The sequence below is a fragment of the Paramormyrops kingsleyae genome, chromosome 9 (genome assembly GCF_048594095.1).
Source record: "Paramormyrops kingsleyae isolate MSU_618 chromosome 9, PKINGS_0.4, whole genome shotgun sequence".
NCBI lineage: Eukaryota > Metazoa > Chordata > Actinopteri > Osteoglossiformes > Mormyridae > Paramormyrops > Paramormyrops kingsleyae.
The window spans coordinates 33,365,618-33,385,360 of NC_132805.1; the positions used below are offsets into that span (position 1 = coordinate 33,365,618).

General features: G+C 46.2%; 1 protein-coding gene across 4 annotated transcripts in view; it reads right to left on the reverse strand.

Annotated features, from left to right (window-relative positions):
* The window catches only part of LOC111843966 (E3 ubiquitin-protein ligase UBR5-like), a 29,620-nt gene extending 12,518 nt beyond the window's left edge, over positions 1-17,102 (reverse strand). For 2 of the 4 annotated variants that reach the window (XM_023812049.2, XM_023812031.2), the window contains exons 1-25: positions 16,852-17,102; positions 11,064-11,108; positions 10,697-10,778; positions 10,364-10,440; positions 8,100-8,219; positions 7,346-7,607; positions 7,086-7,245; positions 6,745-6,894; positions 6,106-6,299; positions 5,393-5,509; positions 5,185-5,295; positions 4,850-5,004; positions 4,594-4,711; positions 4,327-4,511; positions 4,090-4,199; positions 3,742-3,854; positions 2,862-3,005; positions 2,404-2,515; positions 2,154-2,308; positions 1,743-1,940; positions 1,306-1,498; positions 1,071-1,197; positions 819-970; positions 636-731; positions 417-537 (exon numbers count right to left, since the gene is read on the reverse strand). In XM_023812049.2, the coding sequence (XP_023667817.1) occupies positions 417-537; positions 636-731; positions 819-970; positions 1,071-1,197; positions 1,306-1,498; positions 1,743-1,940; positions 2,154-2,308; positions 2,404-2,515; positions 2,862-3,005; positions 3,742-3,854; positions 4,090-4,199; positions 4,327-4,511; positions 4,594-4,711; positions 4,850-5,004; positions 5,185-5,295; positions 5,393-5,509; positions 6,106-6,299; positions 6,745-6,894; positions 7,086-7,245; positions 7,346-7,607; positions 8,100-8,219; positions 10,364-10,440; positions 10,697-10,778; positions 11,064-11,108; positions 16,852-16,913 (3,359 nt within the window). In that variant the 5' untranslated portion in view covers positions 16,914-17,102. Of the gene's footprint in view, positions 1-416; positions 538-635; positions 732-818; positions 971-1,070; positions 1,198-1,305; positions 1,499-1,742; positions 1,941-2,153; positions 2,309-2,403; positions 2,516-2,861; positions 3,006-3,741; positions 3,855-4,089; positions 4,200-4,326; positions 4,512-4,593; positions 4,712-4,849; positions 5,005-5,184; positions 5,296-5,392; positions 5,510-6,105; positions 6,318-6,744; positions 6,895-7,085; positions 7,246-7,345; positions 7,608-8,099; positions 8,220-10,363; positions 10,441-10,696; positions 10,779-11,063; positions 11,109-16,851 lie in introns of all 4 variants that reach the window. The other 2 variants (XM_023812024.2, XM_023812008.2) reach the window with 1 other exon arrangement.
* Positions 17,103-19,743: the final 2,641 nt, after the last annotated feature.

Below are 19,743 nucleotides of genomic sequence, written 5' to 3' on the forward strand. Positions count from 1 at the left end.
AGCCAAGGCAGCGTCCTCGTTAGGGCAGCAGATGGCGAGGTGGTTAAGGACTGGCATGAGTGAGCAGGAGGTTACAGATTCAGATACAAGTGCAGACAGTGTTTAAACAGAAATCCCACAGAGAAGACGACCACAGCTTATTAAAGTGTGAAAATGTGAATTTAAATTGCACTGGATGAAGGAGCTATTTACTTTACAGCAAAACAAAAAATACATAATGTTTTTGTAGTTAACAGTAAAGACGAACAGCAGAGCCTGCTTATGAATGTACATTTAATCCAGTTATAAATTATTAGATATAAACATTTATGAAGAACACGCATTTATCACATCATCATCGGGGAAGGGTGTGGCAGAAACCCCTAAAACGAAACAGTAACTCCCGCAGGAAGATTCCTGAACAGAAAATGGCGTACTTGGCGGAGAGCAGCTCCCGGATGTACGGGCGGAGCACGGCACTGTCACACATCATCTTGAGGATCAGGTGGGCGTTGGCCTTGCGGTCTCTCGTCTCGAGCACCGTGGGCTCAGATGGGCCTGTTTGGTAGGAAAAACCTCAATTTTACAGCTCACCTTAAAACTTACAATATGTAACAGGAAAGCATAACTGAGGGGGTTACTGAACCTATACCCACCTGGTACGGTGGAGGTGCTGGGCCCCGGCCCCGGGCCGGCCGAAGCGGCAGTGAGCGAGCCCACCGCGGGGGCCAGGATGAAGTCGATATCACCGTCTAGAGGAAAAAAGACCAGGCTGAGATCACTGAGACCATTAAATCACAAAGTAAATCAGCTGCCTCAGTGACAGAAGCAGGCCAAACCTGGGTCCATGGGTGGCGGGTCTGGCACCCAGCTCGGCGGCGCGATAGGTGGGGAAGTGGGGTCCTGGTGATCACTGGAGGATGGGCCCGATTCGTGACGGCTCAGGCCGGTGGCCCGGAGGGAACGCCTCATCATCTCCCGCAGCCGGAGGCTAACGACAGCAAACGCGCATGCAGAGCAAAATATAAACGGTTTCCAGACTAGCTCACAGAACAGCAGCATGTTGGCCACCAGCTGCCGGTGCTACTCACCCTCTGGTGCCCGACGAGCCCGGCCTGTTTCCAGAGCTGTTGCTGGACACCACGGAAATGGCGTTCGCAATAGCCTCAACGGCGGACAGCCGCTCCGCGTACGTGTTCCGCTCTGACCGCTCTGCTTCTGAAATGCACGGGACAGGCATCACACTCCACCTTGAAGCCTTACAGTCTCTGTTCCGTCTCCCAGTCCTGGCTCCGCATGGGACAGTGACCGCTGACCCCAGCACACCTTCCTCCTCCTTGGTCTCCTTGTTGCTGACGGGAAAGCAGGCAGACACGCAGGCGTGCAGCACGTTGCGGTTCCCGTCACAGCGGTGGCCCAAAAGGGCGGCCAGAGCGTGGGGGTCTTGCTCTAGGGTGCAGAGGTACTGCCGACACGCCTCATAGTCACAGCGGAGGATGTGCTGCATTATCGCCTGCCTCTGCAAACAGACGTGCGAGCGGTCAGGGACATACAGGGCTGCGGTAAACTGCAAGCTCAGCAAAATCAATCAGTTTTTTTGGCAGATTCATTGAGCCAAATCAATGCAATTCTAGGAACCCATGAATTTGCTCCCTCCCAGTTCCCCACCACAGTCCACATTTATACTCCCAGAACCACATGCACTGTCTGGGGGACCCCGAGGTCCGGGCTGAGAAACACTAGACCAGGCCGAAGGAAGTTACCTCAACAACCATGACGATGACGGCGGCCTTCTTCTTGACCGTGCAGTTGGCAGGGAGGTTAGATAAGGAATGTACCCCCATGGCCAAACTACCGATTGGTGGCAAATCCAACCAATCAGGGTCTCGTATGCCCCCTGTACAGTCCTTTGCCATGGGGTAGATTGTTCCATTACCGTCCCGCAGGACAATGGGTGACTCCTGGAAGACGAGCCACAGTCATCAAGAACGAACATCCGACAGATAAGCGGATTCTACGGGTGTCACTTCATGACAAATGATTTCAAAGCACAGAGGCCATGATTTACAATGTGCCATTTAATTGCTCAAAGTAAACAGGAAGTGAGTTCAACCCATCAGAGGCAGGACATAGTACTGCGTTCCTACCCATAATGCATTGCTGGCAACGCTCACCTGGCCTGCGGTGAAGATGGCCACGTTACGCTCATTCTGGCCCAGGAAGGCTACGCTGCTGGTGGGGAAGCTGTGCTCTTGCTCGGCCTTGCCTGTGGCCAGATCAAAGACACAGTAACGCACGCAGCTGCCCGTCTTCAGCACGGCGTGAACCCCTGGGGGGGGGGGCGAGAAACACAGGTTCAGTTTCCCACGCCGACAGAGACTCGCTGGGCCGGACGCAGGCTGCGGAACACCTGCTGCACTGTACCTTTGGAGTCCGCGTTTACAGCCAGGATTTCAGCTTTTTCTGGGATACTAAGTTTTTTAGGTGTGCGTTGGAAGCAATCGGGAACTTTTGCAGTTCCACCAGTTTTTACAATCTGTGGGAACACACAGAGAACAAATGCTGACATTAGCGGCAGAAAGGTGCCTCAGTCAGGCCGGATTCAACATCCTAACCGAACACGCAGAACTCTAAGAATTTATTTTTGGAACCTAAATGAAAAACCGAATGGGTCTGAGAGTCACATCTATAACACAACTATAAGGTGATCAGAATACGACACATGTGGAAAGTGCCTAATCTTACAGTGACTCTCACTGTGCGGAAACATCTCCTCCAGTTACTGAAACCTGTCTGACAGAAGCGCACGGGAACAGAGAACCTCCTTAGGCTGCGTTTAGCCAATGTGAGGCGTGTGCGGGTCCCCCCATCGCAGCCGGTACCTGAAGCTCATCAATTCTGAGGAGCCTACAGTCCTGCAGCAGTGAGGACGGATCAGAGTCAGGGGGAGCTGCGCTCTGGCTGCCCACACTGCTCGACGTCCCTGGAAATTTCACAGCAACATACGCACCATCGACTTTTAGCACCTTGAGTTCAAAAGAGAGAACTGGTGCAAATGTTGTATCATCAAAAACGCACATCACACACACACACAGCACAGGTCAGACAAGAGAAACAGGGCACATTTCCATCAACAATACATTAGATTTTAGCTGAAAATAACCTGTATTAATTATACAAATTGACAGCCTATTCTACAGGTGTTTGCAATAGCTAATATAAATACATTACATTACTGAGGTCCAAAAGCAAACAATATGGTGGACACTGAGCATGAACCCAGGACAAACCGATGATCTGTCACATAATTAGGAAACTTAAATCAACTCTGAAGGAAAACATCAGCCTTAAGGACAGCTCAAGTCCACAATACTGGATTTTCCAGCACTTGGGCAGTATCAACTATACATTCTGCTTAAACATTTACATAAGTTCACATTTCTATGATTACAGCTATTATTCACCCACACATGAATAAATAGATCTTATATAATTGGTTTAAAAAAAAAAAAAGTTTTAAATAAGTACAAAAACATGTAATCATCTTAAGACATAAGCCTTCAGATTCAAACAGCCTACACAGAGTTGAATTTCCTGACACAAGGCCATCATCTATTCTGTTGTACCTCCAAAATGGCTGCACAAACTGCTGTACAATCAAAAAAGGAAAATAAAACGGGCTTGAAATTTTACAATGACGAATGAATGAAGAGTCCATCTTCCCCCGCAAGCAAGCCTGCTCAGCGGTGCTGCTGTACCCACCTTTCCCACTGGAACGTTTTTAACATCTTCCACAAAGACCACTTCACAAAGAGGCCACTGCTCTTCGTTTAGTTTTTCCTCCTCTTTGGGGGCAGGTGTCGTGCGCCGTCGCTCTGCGGCACAGCACACAGCTGTAAGGTTACTTTCAGACGTACTGCAACGCGGCTCTCAGCACACGGGGCCACACACACACACACACACACACTCACTCTCAGGCATCCATCAGGCAAGGCCTGCCATGATCCCACTGATTCCTGTTACTAGCATTACTCTGACGCCAGGAGCAGGCCGCTAACCAAAACGGTAACTGCTGAAGCCCACAGAGAGCGTGATCCACCGCTGACGTACTGTAGGGAAGCGAGGCGCTGCTTGCGATGGACGACGTGTCACTACACGTGGAGGCCGGAGATGGGGGGGGTCCCATCTCAGTCTTCAGCAAGTCCAGTTTGCTCTCCGCCCTGCCAGCAGAAAGGTGGGTGAGCTTGGGAAGGTCCCTGAGACGGAGCTACCCCAGGCCCGAGTTAACAGACACGACGCTGCTCTGAAAACACCCCCGCCCCGCCCCCCTCCCCCTCCCAGTCTCACTTAGCCTCCTGGGTCTTGCTGCTCTTCTCCATGTTCCTAAGGCTCTCCGGGGAACGAAGCTGGAACCGGCAGCTGTCATTCATGTTCCACACGGACTCGAGGAGGACGCCCACTTTGGGGACGCCGCTGCTGACGGAGAAGGCCACGGTTCCGGCGTGGTACAGAGGGTTGTTCCTCAGGCACACCTGAGAAACCAGACAGACTGAGATCGCTGGTGTCCTCCGATGCGCTGAACAGGAGAGCCGCGCTCAGTACGACAGCAGGTACCTGGGTCCCCACAGCAATGTTTGGAACAGACGACATGCCGGCACCCAACTTGGGCTTTTTGTTCTTGGTTCTGGCCTTCTCCAGCATCTTCTTCCGCTGGCTAAATGGCACCACGCCCCTGAAAGACGACGGGCGCGATTCAGAAACTTTGTCGCATTTTAGCAGCGGTTCAGCTGCTGCAGCCACGAAAGGCCCTGGAGACAGTGCCCATGACAACTGTCGCCATGGAGAGACGCTGAGCCGCTCGCTCGCTCACCACCAGAAGAGGCTGTGCTCTAGCTGGACACAGGTGTACAGAGCGCAGCAATGCAGCGACAGGATGCGCTCGCCCTGCAGCTCTGCGAAGGCCTGCGCGCTGTGCTCCAGCTTCAAGCCCACTGTGCTCAGTGTGTCGTCCAACCAGGTCGCCACCTACAGGTCAATGACAGAACAGCCTTGAAGCTTGGAAATCTGAAGCAGAGCTTCTCTTCAAACACATCTGGGCAAAATGAATATTAAATACACAAGTAGATCTGGTCACGGGGCAGGAGTGCTGAATCAAACTGACTAGCTACTTTCATTTAGCCTCCAGAATGAATTTCTTCACTGGACCTTGTTGGACTCTGTGGCTACTGTAGCTCTGATGCTATTGGCTGCCAGGAAGGTGATCTTCTCATTAGTCAGGCCCAGGAAGGAAGTACGGGGGTGGTGAAGTGAAGGATTCTGGGGAGCAGTGAAGGAATAAAATTAACAGCCAAATTAGCGTGAATTTTTATCCATGAACATTATGAACTCTATAGGCACATTTTCTTGGCCTTACCTGAGAGTTCCTGTAGGGTTCTGGTTCAGCCCACTTCCACTGGTACAGCTCTCCTTTGCAGCTGACTGCCACCAGCTCTGAATGTAGTCCCCCGATGCTCAGGAACCGGGTACCGTCCTGTAGGAGGAACAGAACGGGATCCAAAAACATATATGCTCAAGTCAGCAATCTGTACATCAACTGCTGATCAGGCAAAGGCTGTGAATTAATCACCCAGAATGGTGCCGTCTCTCTGAGATGAGCCCCGGAAGGGCGAGGCCCCGCTCCTCACTGCTATGCCCTCCCCAGAGCTAGCGCCAGCGGGGCATGTCAACAGCAGAGAATTCCCAGGCTCTGCCAAGCAACCCAGGCCCAGCTGTCGCCTTCAAGTGTCCGAGAGATCAGCTGAGGGGACAGTTTAAAGAGCCTCACCTTCCACCATCTTCCTGTGTCTCAATAAGAGCACAGGCAACACTCCCCGGAGCAAGAGAATCTCTCTCTGTCAGTGGGCATCTTCCACCAGACGTGGAAGGTGGCAGACTTTCTAGTCCCTAAAAACGGCGGCCAGGCCGAAAACAGACCCGAGCTCACAACACTTCTCTACTTCTGACATTTTAATAAGTCACCCTGGTAGCGCTATTGTTTCGGGAGCGAGGCAGCTAAGATCTCGTGTTTCTCCTGCATAATCCAAGAGGAGCAAAAACTGCTAAGGGGAAGTGAGCTGGCAGACCAACCTTGTCAGGCCACCACTGGAGGTCCTCGCCCAGGGAGACGGGGCTCTGCGTGGGGACGCCCTTCTTGTCCGGGCCGGCCTCGCACTCCCTGCTGGTGGAGCCGCGCTCGGCGTCGAAGGAGGCGCCGTCGAGCCACCTCCTCTCACGCAGCCTCAGCACGGACTCACGCTCACGCAGCAGTTCGGAGTCGCGCTCTAGGGGAAGAAGGAAAACTGGTATGCAGTGGGGGGGTCACACCAGTGGGATACGAGTAAGCCACTCTCTGGACAGAACCTCCCCTGCCTTCATTAAACACAACATCAAACACGTAGACGTCAAACAGCAGCCTCAAATGCCCAGTCTACATCACTGCAACCCCTTCTCCAGAGCTGGCAGACCCTGGCAGTAGCACCTCTAGCAGGCCTGCCCCCCCCCATCCCCCCCAGCACACAGTCTGCTTGCACAGCTGCGGAGAGCGTAGAGTTCGCCTTGATGGATAACACACATAAGCAGTTTTGACAGAGCAGGTAGGGAATTGGGGGAGGGGGGGTTAGGAAATATCTAGTCTGTTTTGTCTTAAAGAGAGAAATACCAGAGGTTTGCCACCCTGATCCTACAAAGCCGGCCTTCATGTACAGGAAGGCAGATGAAAAATGGTACCTCGCGAGGAGCCCAGCCTGGACAAGGAGGAGCGCCTGAAGGAGGGGTATCCGAAGTAGCTGATGTCCTCCGAGAACATGGCGTCTGCATCGATGATGACGCTGGGGTGTGAGGAGTGAATGTCAGGATCCAGGAGAGACATCAGGTCCTCTGCATGGTAAAAATAAAGACAAATTTCAGAACACAAACACTGTTGGCATAAAGCATTTTATATCACACACAGCAGCGTGAAATGTAAAAGGAAACCTTTATTAAAAAAAATGCTTAAGCCTAGCAGGATATTTCACACCCGCAGAGAGACTTGCGGACGGCAGCGGGACTGAGGCTCAGGCCACGCTCACCTCCGGGGAGGTAAGACTCGCTGGCGGCCTCGTCGCCGTCGTCGCCGTCCTCGTCGTCTCTGCTCAGCAGGTTGTTGACGGCCAGGTTGACGTCGAGGTTGGTGCGCTGCAGCTCGCGGATGATGACGCTCCTGGACTTTCCTTGCAGGACGACCTGGGCCTGCGCGTTGGCCAGTTTTCAGAAGTCGTAACCTCATGCCGCCAGCCGTGTGCGTATTTGTGCGTTTCTGCGTGTGTGCGAGCGCGCGGCCGGCGCCTACCTGAGAGATGAGCTCCTCTGGGATGACGGAGGCCGGGATGACGGGCTGGGGTTGACTGCCCAGCAGGCTGGAGCCGCGGTCCCTGCCGGTGCGGATCACCCGGGTCTGCCTGCGGGAATCCCGCGCCGACGCGGCCGCCGATCTGCCCGATGAGCCGCCCCCTACGGCACCTCCGCCACTCGCCCCACCTCCGCCACCTGTCACGCCGCCTCCGGTTCCTCCTCCAGGCCCTCCTCCATTCACACCAGAGCTCCAGCGACTCCTGATGCAGGTTAAGCCCAGCGGTCACTGAGGATGACCCCACGCTTCACACCCCCTTAAAGACCATAAACCACTGAACCAAACATAGCAGGAGGCAAAGAGGAAGCCAGACTGGAATGTATACTATTAATATGCCCTGTGCGGCTTGGGATAGGCTCATGGTTCACTGCTATACTGGATAACTGGTTATGAAAAATGAATGAGTCTTCAAGGCAGCTTAGTGAAAACAGCATTCCTGTATATCACTCTGCAGCTCGAAGGTTAACCTCAACCCCATGCATGCTATTCCAGGTCAAAGGTCCCTATGTGCTGCCGCATAAGCCTCCAGTACCATACCCAGGACTTTTATTCCAGATGAATATCAGCCCAGTACACTTTAACATCCACAACCAAAAGCATGGGGTGGTAATGTTAGACAGAAACAGCCTGGGTCATGTTAGGGCAGTGACCTTGACCACGACGCTACGTTATCGGCGGCCCTGCCAAGACTTACCCGAGGGTGTTGCCTGCCAGTCGGCCCAGAGTGTCAGAACTGGAAAGGAACCAGGGTGAACCACTAGTCCTGCCTGACCTGGAGCTCCTCACTGCCCCTGAACCACTGCTCAACTTTGAGCTGAAAACAGAAGACGGGGGATTGGTTACAAGCGTGCAGTCCGGCGCGAGATCGGTGAGAACAAGCTGGAGGTCCTAGCTAGCGAAGCCCTTGGGCGTACATGGTGTCGACTGCCCTGGGGAACACCATCGGGAAGCGGAGGACACCCCTCCGAACCTCGTCCTCCCACCTACAGGCTCCAGCTGAACGGTTCTCACGTCTCGCCCTCAATGCTAGCTTCGCGTGGCTTTGCGCAGTAGGTGTGATAATTAGAAACAAACTGAAAGATCCGATGCGCCACTAAATCAGACCACAGTTTTACGGGTGACGGTTATTTAGTGCACCATTAGTCATCTGTTTGGGAAACTCGCATATTGTACATTTGAAAAGCAGTGAAAATCAACAGAATTGTGAATTTTGCCTGTGTGAAGTGCTTTGTCAGATCCTTTTGGTACCATTTTTAAAAACAATTACAGAAGGATTTTCCATTAAATAAATAGCAAATCTTATTTATATTTGGGTATATATGAGCATATATAGGGTGGACATTTTTCATTGGTGGCTAATCTGAGCGTTTTAACCATTCCGTGCTGAGAAACGGCATGTGCAGAGCCAGGCTGAGAGCGAGCACCATTCCACCTGACTATCTATAGTCTCCCCGCCCAGCCCAGCACCAAAAAAAAAAAAAAAAAAACACCGTCCACTTTGGCCGCTTCCATTTCTGTACCTTTCAGCTGTCCACAACATTCCCACCTTCTATTCAGAGGATGTAAGGGCAGCCTGAGCACAGCTCCTATTATGCCAGTGCTCTGGAGGTCGGAGGTACAGAGCAGGCCTCCTGAATGAAATCCAAGCTTTTCTCCCAATTAGTTTAGCGCAAAGGAAGAAGTGACCCACCTTTGCTACAGATCTCATGCCAAATGCCCACGCACCCACAAACAGCACACGGTCAAGCTAGACTTCTATCATAATAACCATCATCACTGTTTTCATAATAATCAGACTCAGACCAACATTACATTACAAGTAAAGACACGGTTCTTACGTACTGAGGCTGCTTTGAGATAAACCTCACTGGGGTTTTCAGAGCTTGCTTAGGGCCGTCTGTCAGTGTACCCTTATTCACCCTGCGCTTTCTTACACCACAGACACTAAATCGACACACAATGCAGCCGACTGCTGGAGATGTATAATTATGTGCAAAAAAAAAAAAATAGGTGTGCATGTAATTCCCCTTGTAAAGACGCATCTTGTTTCGCTGTGCCTGTCAGAAAACCGGTATTTACTGGTTCATGAAAATGCTAGGATACCATGAACACACCCTAAATCACCATTAGCCTCTGCTCCAGGGAGATACTGCAGGCTCATTTCACTGTCACAGCTTCTGGCCGCACTGCCCATTTGGTTGTGAGCTGGTGTCACTGCAAAGGAGAATTAGCATGCAGGTGTTCCAGCCTGGATGCAGACTCGATAACAGCCAGGTGATTCCTTCATGTTCATGCACTCCTATAGCCCTCAGTGTTAGTGCTGTTCATAATATTCCACGTTCTTCTTCTTCGGGAGAATAAAGCAATTGACGCAAGACTTCTTTAAACTTTCCAAACTCTTCAGTATGTAAACATACCACAGTACAAAACTGCAAAGCTCTTTCAATATCGAAACAATATTTTGTAGCCACGGTCAAAGACTGTAGCAAACAGCACTACCGTCATTTTACGGCACTTAACCCGTGACGTCAGACAGTTCTTCATATCTGGCGAACAATATTAAACTGAAATTCCACATTACAAATAAACAGTCACTCCTTTAAATATTTCTATAATATTATACTTCACAAAGAAACACCATATTCTCTTATCTATACTATGGCTCTAACAGTCAGAGATCCTGACGCGTTACGTCTGACTGCAAAATTAAACAAGTGACTGCTTTTCGTACAGAGTCTTAATACAGAGTCTTAATGAATGCTAACATCTCTCTCTTGTAATCAGAGTGTTTGGCAACTTATACAGCCTGACAGTCGCTCTGACTTTCATAACTAAAATGAAGGGGAGCATGCGATTTACAGTGAGGGAAGTTGCTTTGAATCACAAAATGATAGAATTGTGACAACTGAGAAAGAGCTATAGCACTGCTGTACTTCTCCTATAAGCGGAATGGCTCACCCATCGTTTCCATCTGGTTTGCCCAACTCCAGTCGATCAGGCTGTACGGCAAAGCCGATCCTACAGACACGGCCATCCTGAAATGAGAAAAGAAGTTACCACCTGTTTCCCAGCTGCTGTCCTTCACCTGTCACTCAGGCAAAGCAGTTCACATCAACAGAATACGACTGAAAATTAAATGTCATCAGAAAGTGTTCAGGCCAGCAAACTGTTTCAGGGATCATTTTATGAGTAAATATTTGAGCAATCGGAGTCAGGCTTATATTTGATTATTTTTTAATAACATAGGCAAATTTAAATGGGCAACTGAATAAGAAAAGCTTGAAATGTTACCTCTAGGAGAAAAGCAGCATGGTTTGGACCAACAACACATTGTTTTATGATGGCCTGTTCCAACACACTCAGAGGAGGGTGACTGGAGCACAACAGGAGAATAATAATTGTCATTTAAGGAAACATAAGCCAACGGATTAAATGTAATTATCAAAACCTGCGCAAGTACGGTAACAGAGTAGCATTACTCAGAACACACCAGAAACATGCCTGGAAACCAAACACAATTTGCCTGTAGCTCTAAATGATGAAATGTTATGTTCAATCACCTGGAACAAACAGTAAAGCTCAGCACTAATCCCAACCCTTCAATATTAAAACCTGCATGAACTTTTGACATGTGCTTAGTAAAGAGTGTATGACTCACCTAGTACAATTGTATTTATTGAGCTTCTCAGAGACCTCCCGTAGCCTGTTGAAAGGCATAAAAGTAGAATCAAGACACACCATGCAGAAAAAAACCCAGAAAAAACTGCAATTCAGCCAATTTAAAATCTAATTATGAATGAGATGATGTCAGAACGAGAACATCCAAGAGTCAATTTTAATCTTACACACAAAGTACCCGCAATATCAAGTATTACCATAATACTGCCCAAGCCTAACTGCCACCTAGCACTACTGTTTAAATTTGGTGTGATTTCAAAATGAAACAGGTCCCAAATCATCACCTATACAATGCTGAAGTTTGGAAAAGATCCAGCCAATACTTTTAGAGTTACTGTGTTCACAGGATCACATATATAATGCAGCTACCCCTTCCTTCCTTTGTGCTGCTTCATTCTTGGCGAAATCTGTCTCTAAATGAAATTAATTCCAAACCTTCTCCTATACCATGAAAAATCATCTTTCTGAGTTTTCCAATGAGCTACAGCTGAGCCATGTAGCTTTAGTAGTAAAAAGGTTGCAGGTCGTAAGAAAACACCCTGAATTAATTTATTTTTTGTCCTACCCAAGGTGCTACATCTCAAAGGGAGCTTGTCTTAAAAATAAGCAAAACATTTCAGAGCTCTGGAAGGTGTCTAATTCACATACCAAACATCAAAACTGGTAATGCAAATTAATGTAAAATAAAAGATTGTGTTCAGAACAAAAAAAGGATGCATGCGACAGTGTGGTGTTAGATATGGTACATACAGGAAGGAATGTGTTTAACTGAACCATGGCACGGTAAAATAGACAGGCCTAGTAGGGCATTATATAATATAGGCCAGTGGCGGAGTAGCTGGAGAGATGCTACATAAAGTAAGTGTTCAACTACTACAAGGAACCCCTCCAGGTTTCACCGGGAAAAACAGTAACAAAGAGGCCAGGCCCAGCCAAGAATCAACCGCCTGTTTTCAGCCATGTACAACCCCCCCCCCCCAGGTAACAATACATGTGGTGTCTGTATCTGTGGGCTTTGCACATTATGCAGTGGAAATCACAAGAGGCTCTCTGCAATTAACATGGGGACAATGCATCAATGCGGATCAATGTGTGAAACCATTTTCACAATTTATTAACAATGATTCAGAGAAAAAAAAAGAACAAACTCCACCAACTACAAGGAATTAGTGACATCAGGGAGGCATTTGTAAACAGATTAAAAGCTTAGGAGCCATTTTCAAAATGTGAAGCTTGACACAGAAAAGACTTGAAAAGCATGGGTTAATACGAAAAAAAAAAAAAAAAAATCTTCTTGAAAGACAGCCAAACAGTTCTAATTAAAGAATAAAAAACAACACATATTACCAAATGACCATAAATTTTAAAGAATTTTTTAATAATTCCAAATGACTGTAAATGGGCTTTGTATGGGAAAACAAACTGGAAATCCAGATAACTGGGTGACAGGTTAAAAGTGGGATATAGCAGAGCGCTTAAAAGCTCACTCTACATTTTATGCCACTTCCCAGGTGAAAAAGTACAACCAAGAGCCACAGACCTCTTTAGAAGCCATGGATTGGGTTGACCTTTTGGATAAGCTTATACAGCAACAATATCATCAATAAATGCTAATAAAAGACATTAACCTTTTTTAAAAAAAAACCCTGCTTACCAACAGCAGTACAGCAGAACCACAACAAAATCCTTTAGGCCAGAGATACTGAGGCTAACACCTCTCGAGGAAATACCCAGAGATTTCTGTAAAGACCTCTTCCATTACAAAAACATGAATGCAGCCATGTTTCGAAGTATTTTTGGAACCCAGAACTGAACTTTAGAAGAGCGTGGAGGTACAATACTTCAGAGAGAAGCTGCAAAACTTCAACTCGGCTCTGCTTAAAGCTACAGCCACACGGCTCACCGCACAGTCCCTGGCATTTATTAGTGTCAGCAAGAAAAAAAAGCTTCAGTCAGGCGCTACCCATCAAACAGCAGCATTAGCCTTAAAAAATGGCAGAGACACAAAAGGTCACAAAGCATACATTTGGAAAATCTACCCAAGTGTCAACCCAGGTCTTCAGACAGCCTCCGGTACTACAAAGACATTAACACTACGCCCTGCATCAAGGGTTATGACGGGCAAAGGGACTTAAGTTGTAATGAAAATCCAGTAGTTACCGGGAAACAAACATTAGGTGGTTAATAAGGTATTTAGGAACAGAAGGTGCCAAGCTGACTCTGCTCTGCTGGAGCAGAGGAGTTCAGTTCAGTCACTCCTCAGATTGCCAGCAAGCACTGGGATAAATGACTGATTCCCGTTATACGGGTTTTGTATAAAATACATAATCACACGTGTCGTATCAGGCAGGGAGCCAGTCATCTGAGCAGAGTACTAACTGAACTTGTTCCAGAAACTGGGAGGCGGATTAAACACTGCAGGGAGCAATAAACTTCTGCTCCATGAAATCTAATGAACAGCGAAAGTCAACTGCTTAATCCAACACAGATGAAGCCCCACATATTTAGAACCAGCTGCCACATCCACTGGGGGAAAAACATCACCCAGCTGAAAAGGACGTGAAAATAATTTCCCCACATTGCCAGTAAGGCAAAGCAAGCTGCTTATGAAAGATAAAAACGTAGCGCCTGCCGTAATGATAACATGCATATTTGTCATCATTTCGGACAGTTCTTCACATCTGTCTTTCCATCATCAAAAACAAACTTCCGCTGTTTCTTCACTTACACTGCATAGAGCACTGTGTACAGATGAAGACCAGAGACAGATACCCGGACACAGTCCACATGAAGAAACAGAGGCAGTCCGCACAGACAAATCCCAGAGGCAGACACACTATATGGACAAAAGTATTGGGATACCTGGCCATTACACCAGAAGGAACTTTCATGACATCACATTCTAAATCCATAGGCATCAGTATGGAGTTGGTCTCCCCTTTGCAGCTATAGCAGCTGCCGCTCTTCTGGGAAGACTTTCCACAAGAATTTGGAGTGTGTCTGGGAATTTTTGCCGATTCATCCAGAAGACCATTTGTGAGGTCAGGGACTGATATTGGATGTGAAGGCCTGGCTCACAATCTCCATTCTAGTTCATTCCAAAGGTGTTTCAAAGGGTTATGGTCAGGGTTTTGTGTAGACCAGACAAGTTCTTTTACACCAAACTTACCCAACCATGCTTTTATGGACCATGCTTTGCGCACTAGGGGCACAGTCATAATGGAACAGAAAAGGGCCTTCCCAAAACTGTTCCCACAAAGCTGGAAGCATAGAATTGTCCAAAATGTCTGGGTGTGCTGAAGCATTAAGAGTTCCCTTCACTGGAACTAAGGGGCTTAATCCAACCCATGAAAAATGACCCCATACCATTATGGCACAATGCAGTCAGACAGGTAACATTCTCCTGGCATCTGCCAAACCCAGACTCATCCATCAGACTGCCAGACAGAGAAGCGTGATTCGTCACTCCACAGAACACATTTCCACTGCTCCAGAGTCCAGTGCCAGCGTGCTTTACACCACTGCATCTGACGCTTGCTATTACACTTGGTGATGTGAGGCTTGCATGCAGCTGCTTGGCCATGGAAGCCCATTCCTTGAAGCTCCAGGTGCACAGTCTTTGTGCTGCAGTTAATTCCAGAGGGAGTTGGGAACTCTGCAGTTATTGAGTCAACAGAGCGTTGGTGACTTTTATGCACTATACACCTGAGTACTCAGCGGCCCCGCTCTGCTAATGCACGTGGTTTCTCTTGTTCCTAAATATCTCCACTTTGCAATAATACCACTTACAGCTAACCATGGAATATCTAGCAGGGAAGACATTTTCTGAATTGACTTACCACAAAGCTGACATCCTACGACCATGCTTGAATTCACTGAGCTCTTCAGAACGACCCATTCTTTCACAAATATTTGTGGACCTGACTGCATGATTGCTTGATTTTATACACCTGTGACAATTTATCTGAATGAAATGCCTGAATTCAATGATTAAGAGGTGTGCCGCAATACTTTTGTCCATATAGTGCATGCAGACACAGTCTGCATGGATAAACTCCAATGACAGGTAAACAGATGCAGCCCACACAGATAAATCCGAGGCAGATATGCAGAGGCAGTCTACATCAATAAACCTTAGATATCGGCTCATAACACAGCACAGTGAATTTGCCTTGACTCTGTGGTTCTTTGTTTTCCTTATTGATGGGGTCTCATGACCAATCCCACCCTGACAGATCATCTTAAAGGGGAAAGCCCATCATCACAAATGACCTTTCATGGGGGGGGTAATCTTCAGGAAAAAAGCTCAAATGTTAAGAGATGTTTAACAGTTTAATAATACATTCCATGTGGACATCATGTTAAATGTTTTTTTTTTAAGTATAAAATGGCGCTATATCAAAAGAACAAAAATATAAATACTTTTGCATTTGAAAATACTGGGCTAACATGAAGACCAAAGCATTTTCTATGGTTACACTTCCACAATTTACAGTGGATGAACCAGATTTTTAACAATTTATACACCTCATTAAGCTGCAGAAGGTAGAAAATAAAACAGATTTACTATACAGCTTTTGTGGCATTAAAACTGGATGTAAGCCCTGATACGTAAAGATTATGGTGTCTTCTCTCCCAATATGCAAAGCTCTCCAAGATCCTTTGTTACAGAATCATGTCTAGCCATTCTTCATTTCAAGCAATTAATCTCCATCTCACCCTAAATCGGCCATTCTTTGCTTTGGAGTGACCAGCCAATAAGCTGCAAGGCTGATGAAAATTTCACTGGGAATTAAGGCAAGCTTCCTTTACTACAGAAACTGCATCTTCAGGCTTGCAATACATCGCTTTGTGAATGCATAAAATGGCATCCGACGTGTGTATACTGACAGATTATCCATCTGACCTAATTTAATTACATTCAAAAATACTTTGAACTGACTGCGTATAATCCTACTGTAAACAAAATTACCAATCAGTCATATCAGATATTGAGGCTTTCCATACAAAAGGTTCTCTTTGCAAACCGTGATGACCTTAAACATAGAGATAACTAACGGAGCCGGCATACTAACTGGTGGTAGATGTGAACTATAAATATAGCGAGAGGTGTGCGTGTTTCGATTAGACCTTAAATAAAACTGGAGAAAACAAAAATACTACAGAATTACCAAAACGCCGTTAAAAAGAAAAGGGAACGGCGGGCAATTTGATGGGAGCCAGAAAAACAAGGGGAAAAAAATGTTCGCATGTACTATAAATATATAACCGACTTAGCTGGACCTACATTTTTAAAAAGGTCGGTATTAAGAATACCAACGCGTTTAAATTAATTGCAACAAAGCAGTACATGTCACTTAATTGCAGCTACGCTAATTGCAGATTAGTCAAGAAAATGTATGTTTATAATTATTCACTCTGTATATAAGATCTCCCCATCGGATCACAGGATTACATCTGCAATATTTCAATAAAGAAACGGGGCGGCTATACAGGTTTGATGTTAAAATGACTGCAGGTTTGCCGATCCCGATCCGTCCTATCCCCCATCCCCCATCCCGCATTGTCCCTCTCAGTCCAACTTTGAGTACTGATCTCGGCGGGGCCTCGTCAAGACGAGCTAGCAAATCGCTTCCACTCGTTCAGAGCAGACATAACGGCACACGGCCGCCGTGCCCCTCCAGAAGAAAAAGAGCCGCCGTCTACCACACCCAGCACATTAATATTGATCTGAAGCGTCTTTTCGCCCGCCCGCAGTGAATAGCTACCTGTCATTGAGCTGGTCTTCGGTCCCAGGCAACGGATGAACCACAAAGTGTATAGACGTCATGAGCTCAGCCCGAAATTGGACGATTATGTGTGAATAATGTATAACGGTTGAATCCTTATTTATTGTAGTGGGGCAGTTTAACAGAATCCGACTTTAACGGAAGAGACCCGGAGCTTTGAACCGTCGTCTCACCGTCTACTCCGCCATCTTAACTCTGCCGGGTTTCTCCGCTCTGCGTTGGTTAGAGCGGATTCAAACTCGACGCCTATTGGCTCGACAGACCATGAAGGGGAAAATTTATACAGGCGACTTTGATTGGTCCGAGGGAAGATCCGCGAGCCGAAATCTTTTATCTATGGGTACATGACGTAAAGCGAGTGAATAAACACGTGCGTTTAGGCCAGAAGATCGACGTGTTTTGTTTGAGCATAACATTAGTCCGGTTTCCCAGCATGAAGCGACATTCTATCACTCGCAGCACCAACATAGCTATAGTTTTAACATTTATGATGTACTGTTTTGTTATATGACGTTATTTCTTTTAATGAATATAGAATAAGATTACTGAATAGAGATTTAAATTATATTTTTATCTACATTTGCTTAGGTAGGCCTCACTTTTCTGATTTCGATGTTCAGTGTGTTGTTAACTTATGTAGTACCGAAAACTTACCGCAATGGGTTGGCGCCCCATCCTGGGTTGTTCCCTGCCTTGCGCCGTATTCTCCGGTAGGTCAGGGCCCCGCAGTCCTGAATTTGACAAGCGGTTATAGAACATGGATGGATGCGTGAAAATGTTATATTATACCTTTACAAATCTGATCTATGAAATAGCAGTTAAACATGTGCTAAATTCCCGTAAATACTTAAGCACACTGAACTGAGGTTACAACTGCACACAGAACGCTGTATGAATTCATTTTATTATACATTAATTACCAAAAGAAATGTATGTAGATTTCTGCAACATTTAAACGTTCTTCTTGTTTCTTTGTATCTGTGTACCTTTATATGAAACACTGATATCTAGCGTATACTATTTTATGGTACTGTTTAGTTAAAATGCAGTATTTTTCCCTATAACAGTTCTATCTGCAAAGAAGGGAATTTTTTGTTTTGTGGTACATGCAAAATTTTGTATTAGTACACTATGGATGAGCGAGTTTAATGCAGTATAAACAGTGTTTCCAGGTGCAGGAAGAGGGAGTGGAAAAGAACTGTTAATTTTAGAAAGTTAAAAATGATGCATGGTAAGTCAGAGACTTGGGGGATTATGCAGACCGTGGTAATGGCTGTCTGCTGACAGCAGCCACCACAAACCAATGGGCCTCAAATTTAGCTCTTATATTTATGTTCATGATGAATCCTCTCTTACATGACTGTTACTAGTTGCTGTTCACTACCCTGGATGTGAGATACTCATTGCATTGTTCAATAATAATGGTTAAGTGCAATGCTACTCTATTTCTACCTTGTACCAGATGTTAATACTATATAATTAATACCATTAATACTGTAAGTGTATATTATGTCAACTGTATCCCATTTACTTTTTTCTTATTACCTCACTTACATTAAGTTAACGTGTTTTGTACTACTAGAATGGCAATAAAGACCGAATCCTTTAAGATAAACAGCACCATCAGAATTTTAATGTGCATAAAGCATGCGTAGTTTTGTATCATTCACGTGAGACAGTTACCAAAGTCACACATTAATTGACACAAGTTATTGACACTGCGTGCTCCCTCTAGTGGTCTGTTTTTGACACTTAAAAGCAAAAACTTCGGGAGAAATGGGGTTTATTGTATGCTGTAGTGGGATACGTCTGGAAAAATACAATTTCCTTTTTACAAGGTCATACATTCACTTTTTGTGTTCTATTAGAATCATTTATTGTTCAAAGACAAAAATAATATTGGTTATCAGGAAAGTGATCCCAGGCATTCAACTTCAATATCCTCTTTGGATTACTGTGTTGGTTCTTTACTGTAGGAGGAACTGAATATCAAAGTCTGATTTCAGATTCATGTAAAACAAATCATAGAAATCAAACATAGAATAATCAAACACAGACACAGTGTGTTTACTGTGAACGTCAAAACAATCATGCTCATGGTGTAAGGACTAACAACAGTATATTTTATTGGAATACAGTTTGTTGAAAGCCAGTTTCAAATAGATAATAAAACTGCTCACAGTGATTACAGAGCTTTTATTTCATGTACCTAGGAGCACCACACGATTTTAGAGCTTTCAGATTTTCTCTATTTTCAAGTCATTGATTTAGAATCACAAACTATGAAATATTTCTGATTTTATTTGGAACTGGATCCATATGTGGGCAGAATGTATGTTTGTGGCTGCCTCTCCAGCAGGTGGCAGTCTGGGAAAGGGGTCCGCTCGCGTGAGAGAAACTCCCCCTGGAGCTTTTGGTGGGGCATTCCCATTCCGCGGTGGGATTTTCCGTCAGCACCTCTCGCGGGCGCCATTGCCAGGCTGAGCGGGAACAGCTGGCACATCAAATGCCGTCTCCAGGGAGACATTTATAAAATGGATTATTGTAGCCAATCCTTTAAAATATTTTGGAAAGTAAGAAGCCTGATAAAGTTCTTTTTTAATTGGAAGGTATTGGAATTCAATCTGGGACATTTACAGTATAAATAATAAAATAACTCATTGGTGTGTGAGAGAAGCAGGTGTAAAGCCCAGTGTTATTTCTGTGTGCTAAATCTGGAAGCTGCCATAAGGGGAGGAGGATCCTAAGAGCTCCAGTGAGTGTCTGCAGGTCCCTATGATGGGGGGGGGGAGGGGGGGGGGGCGGGTCAGCCCAACAACCCTGAGAAGTCTCCTTCCTACTACTCCAGGAAGCTATGACCTACAAAGTAAG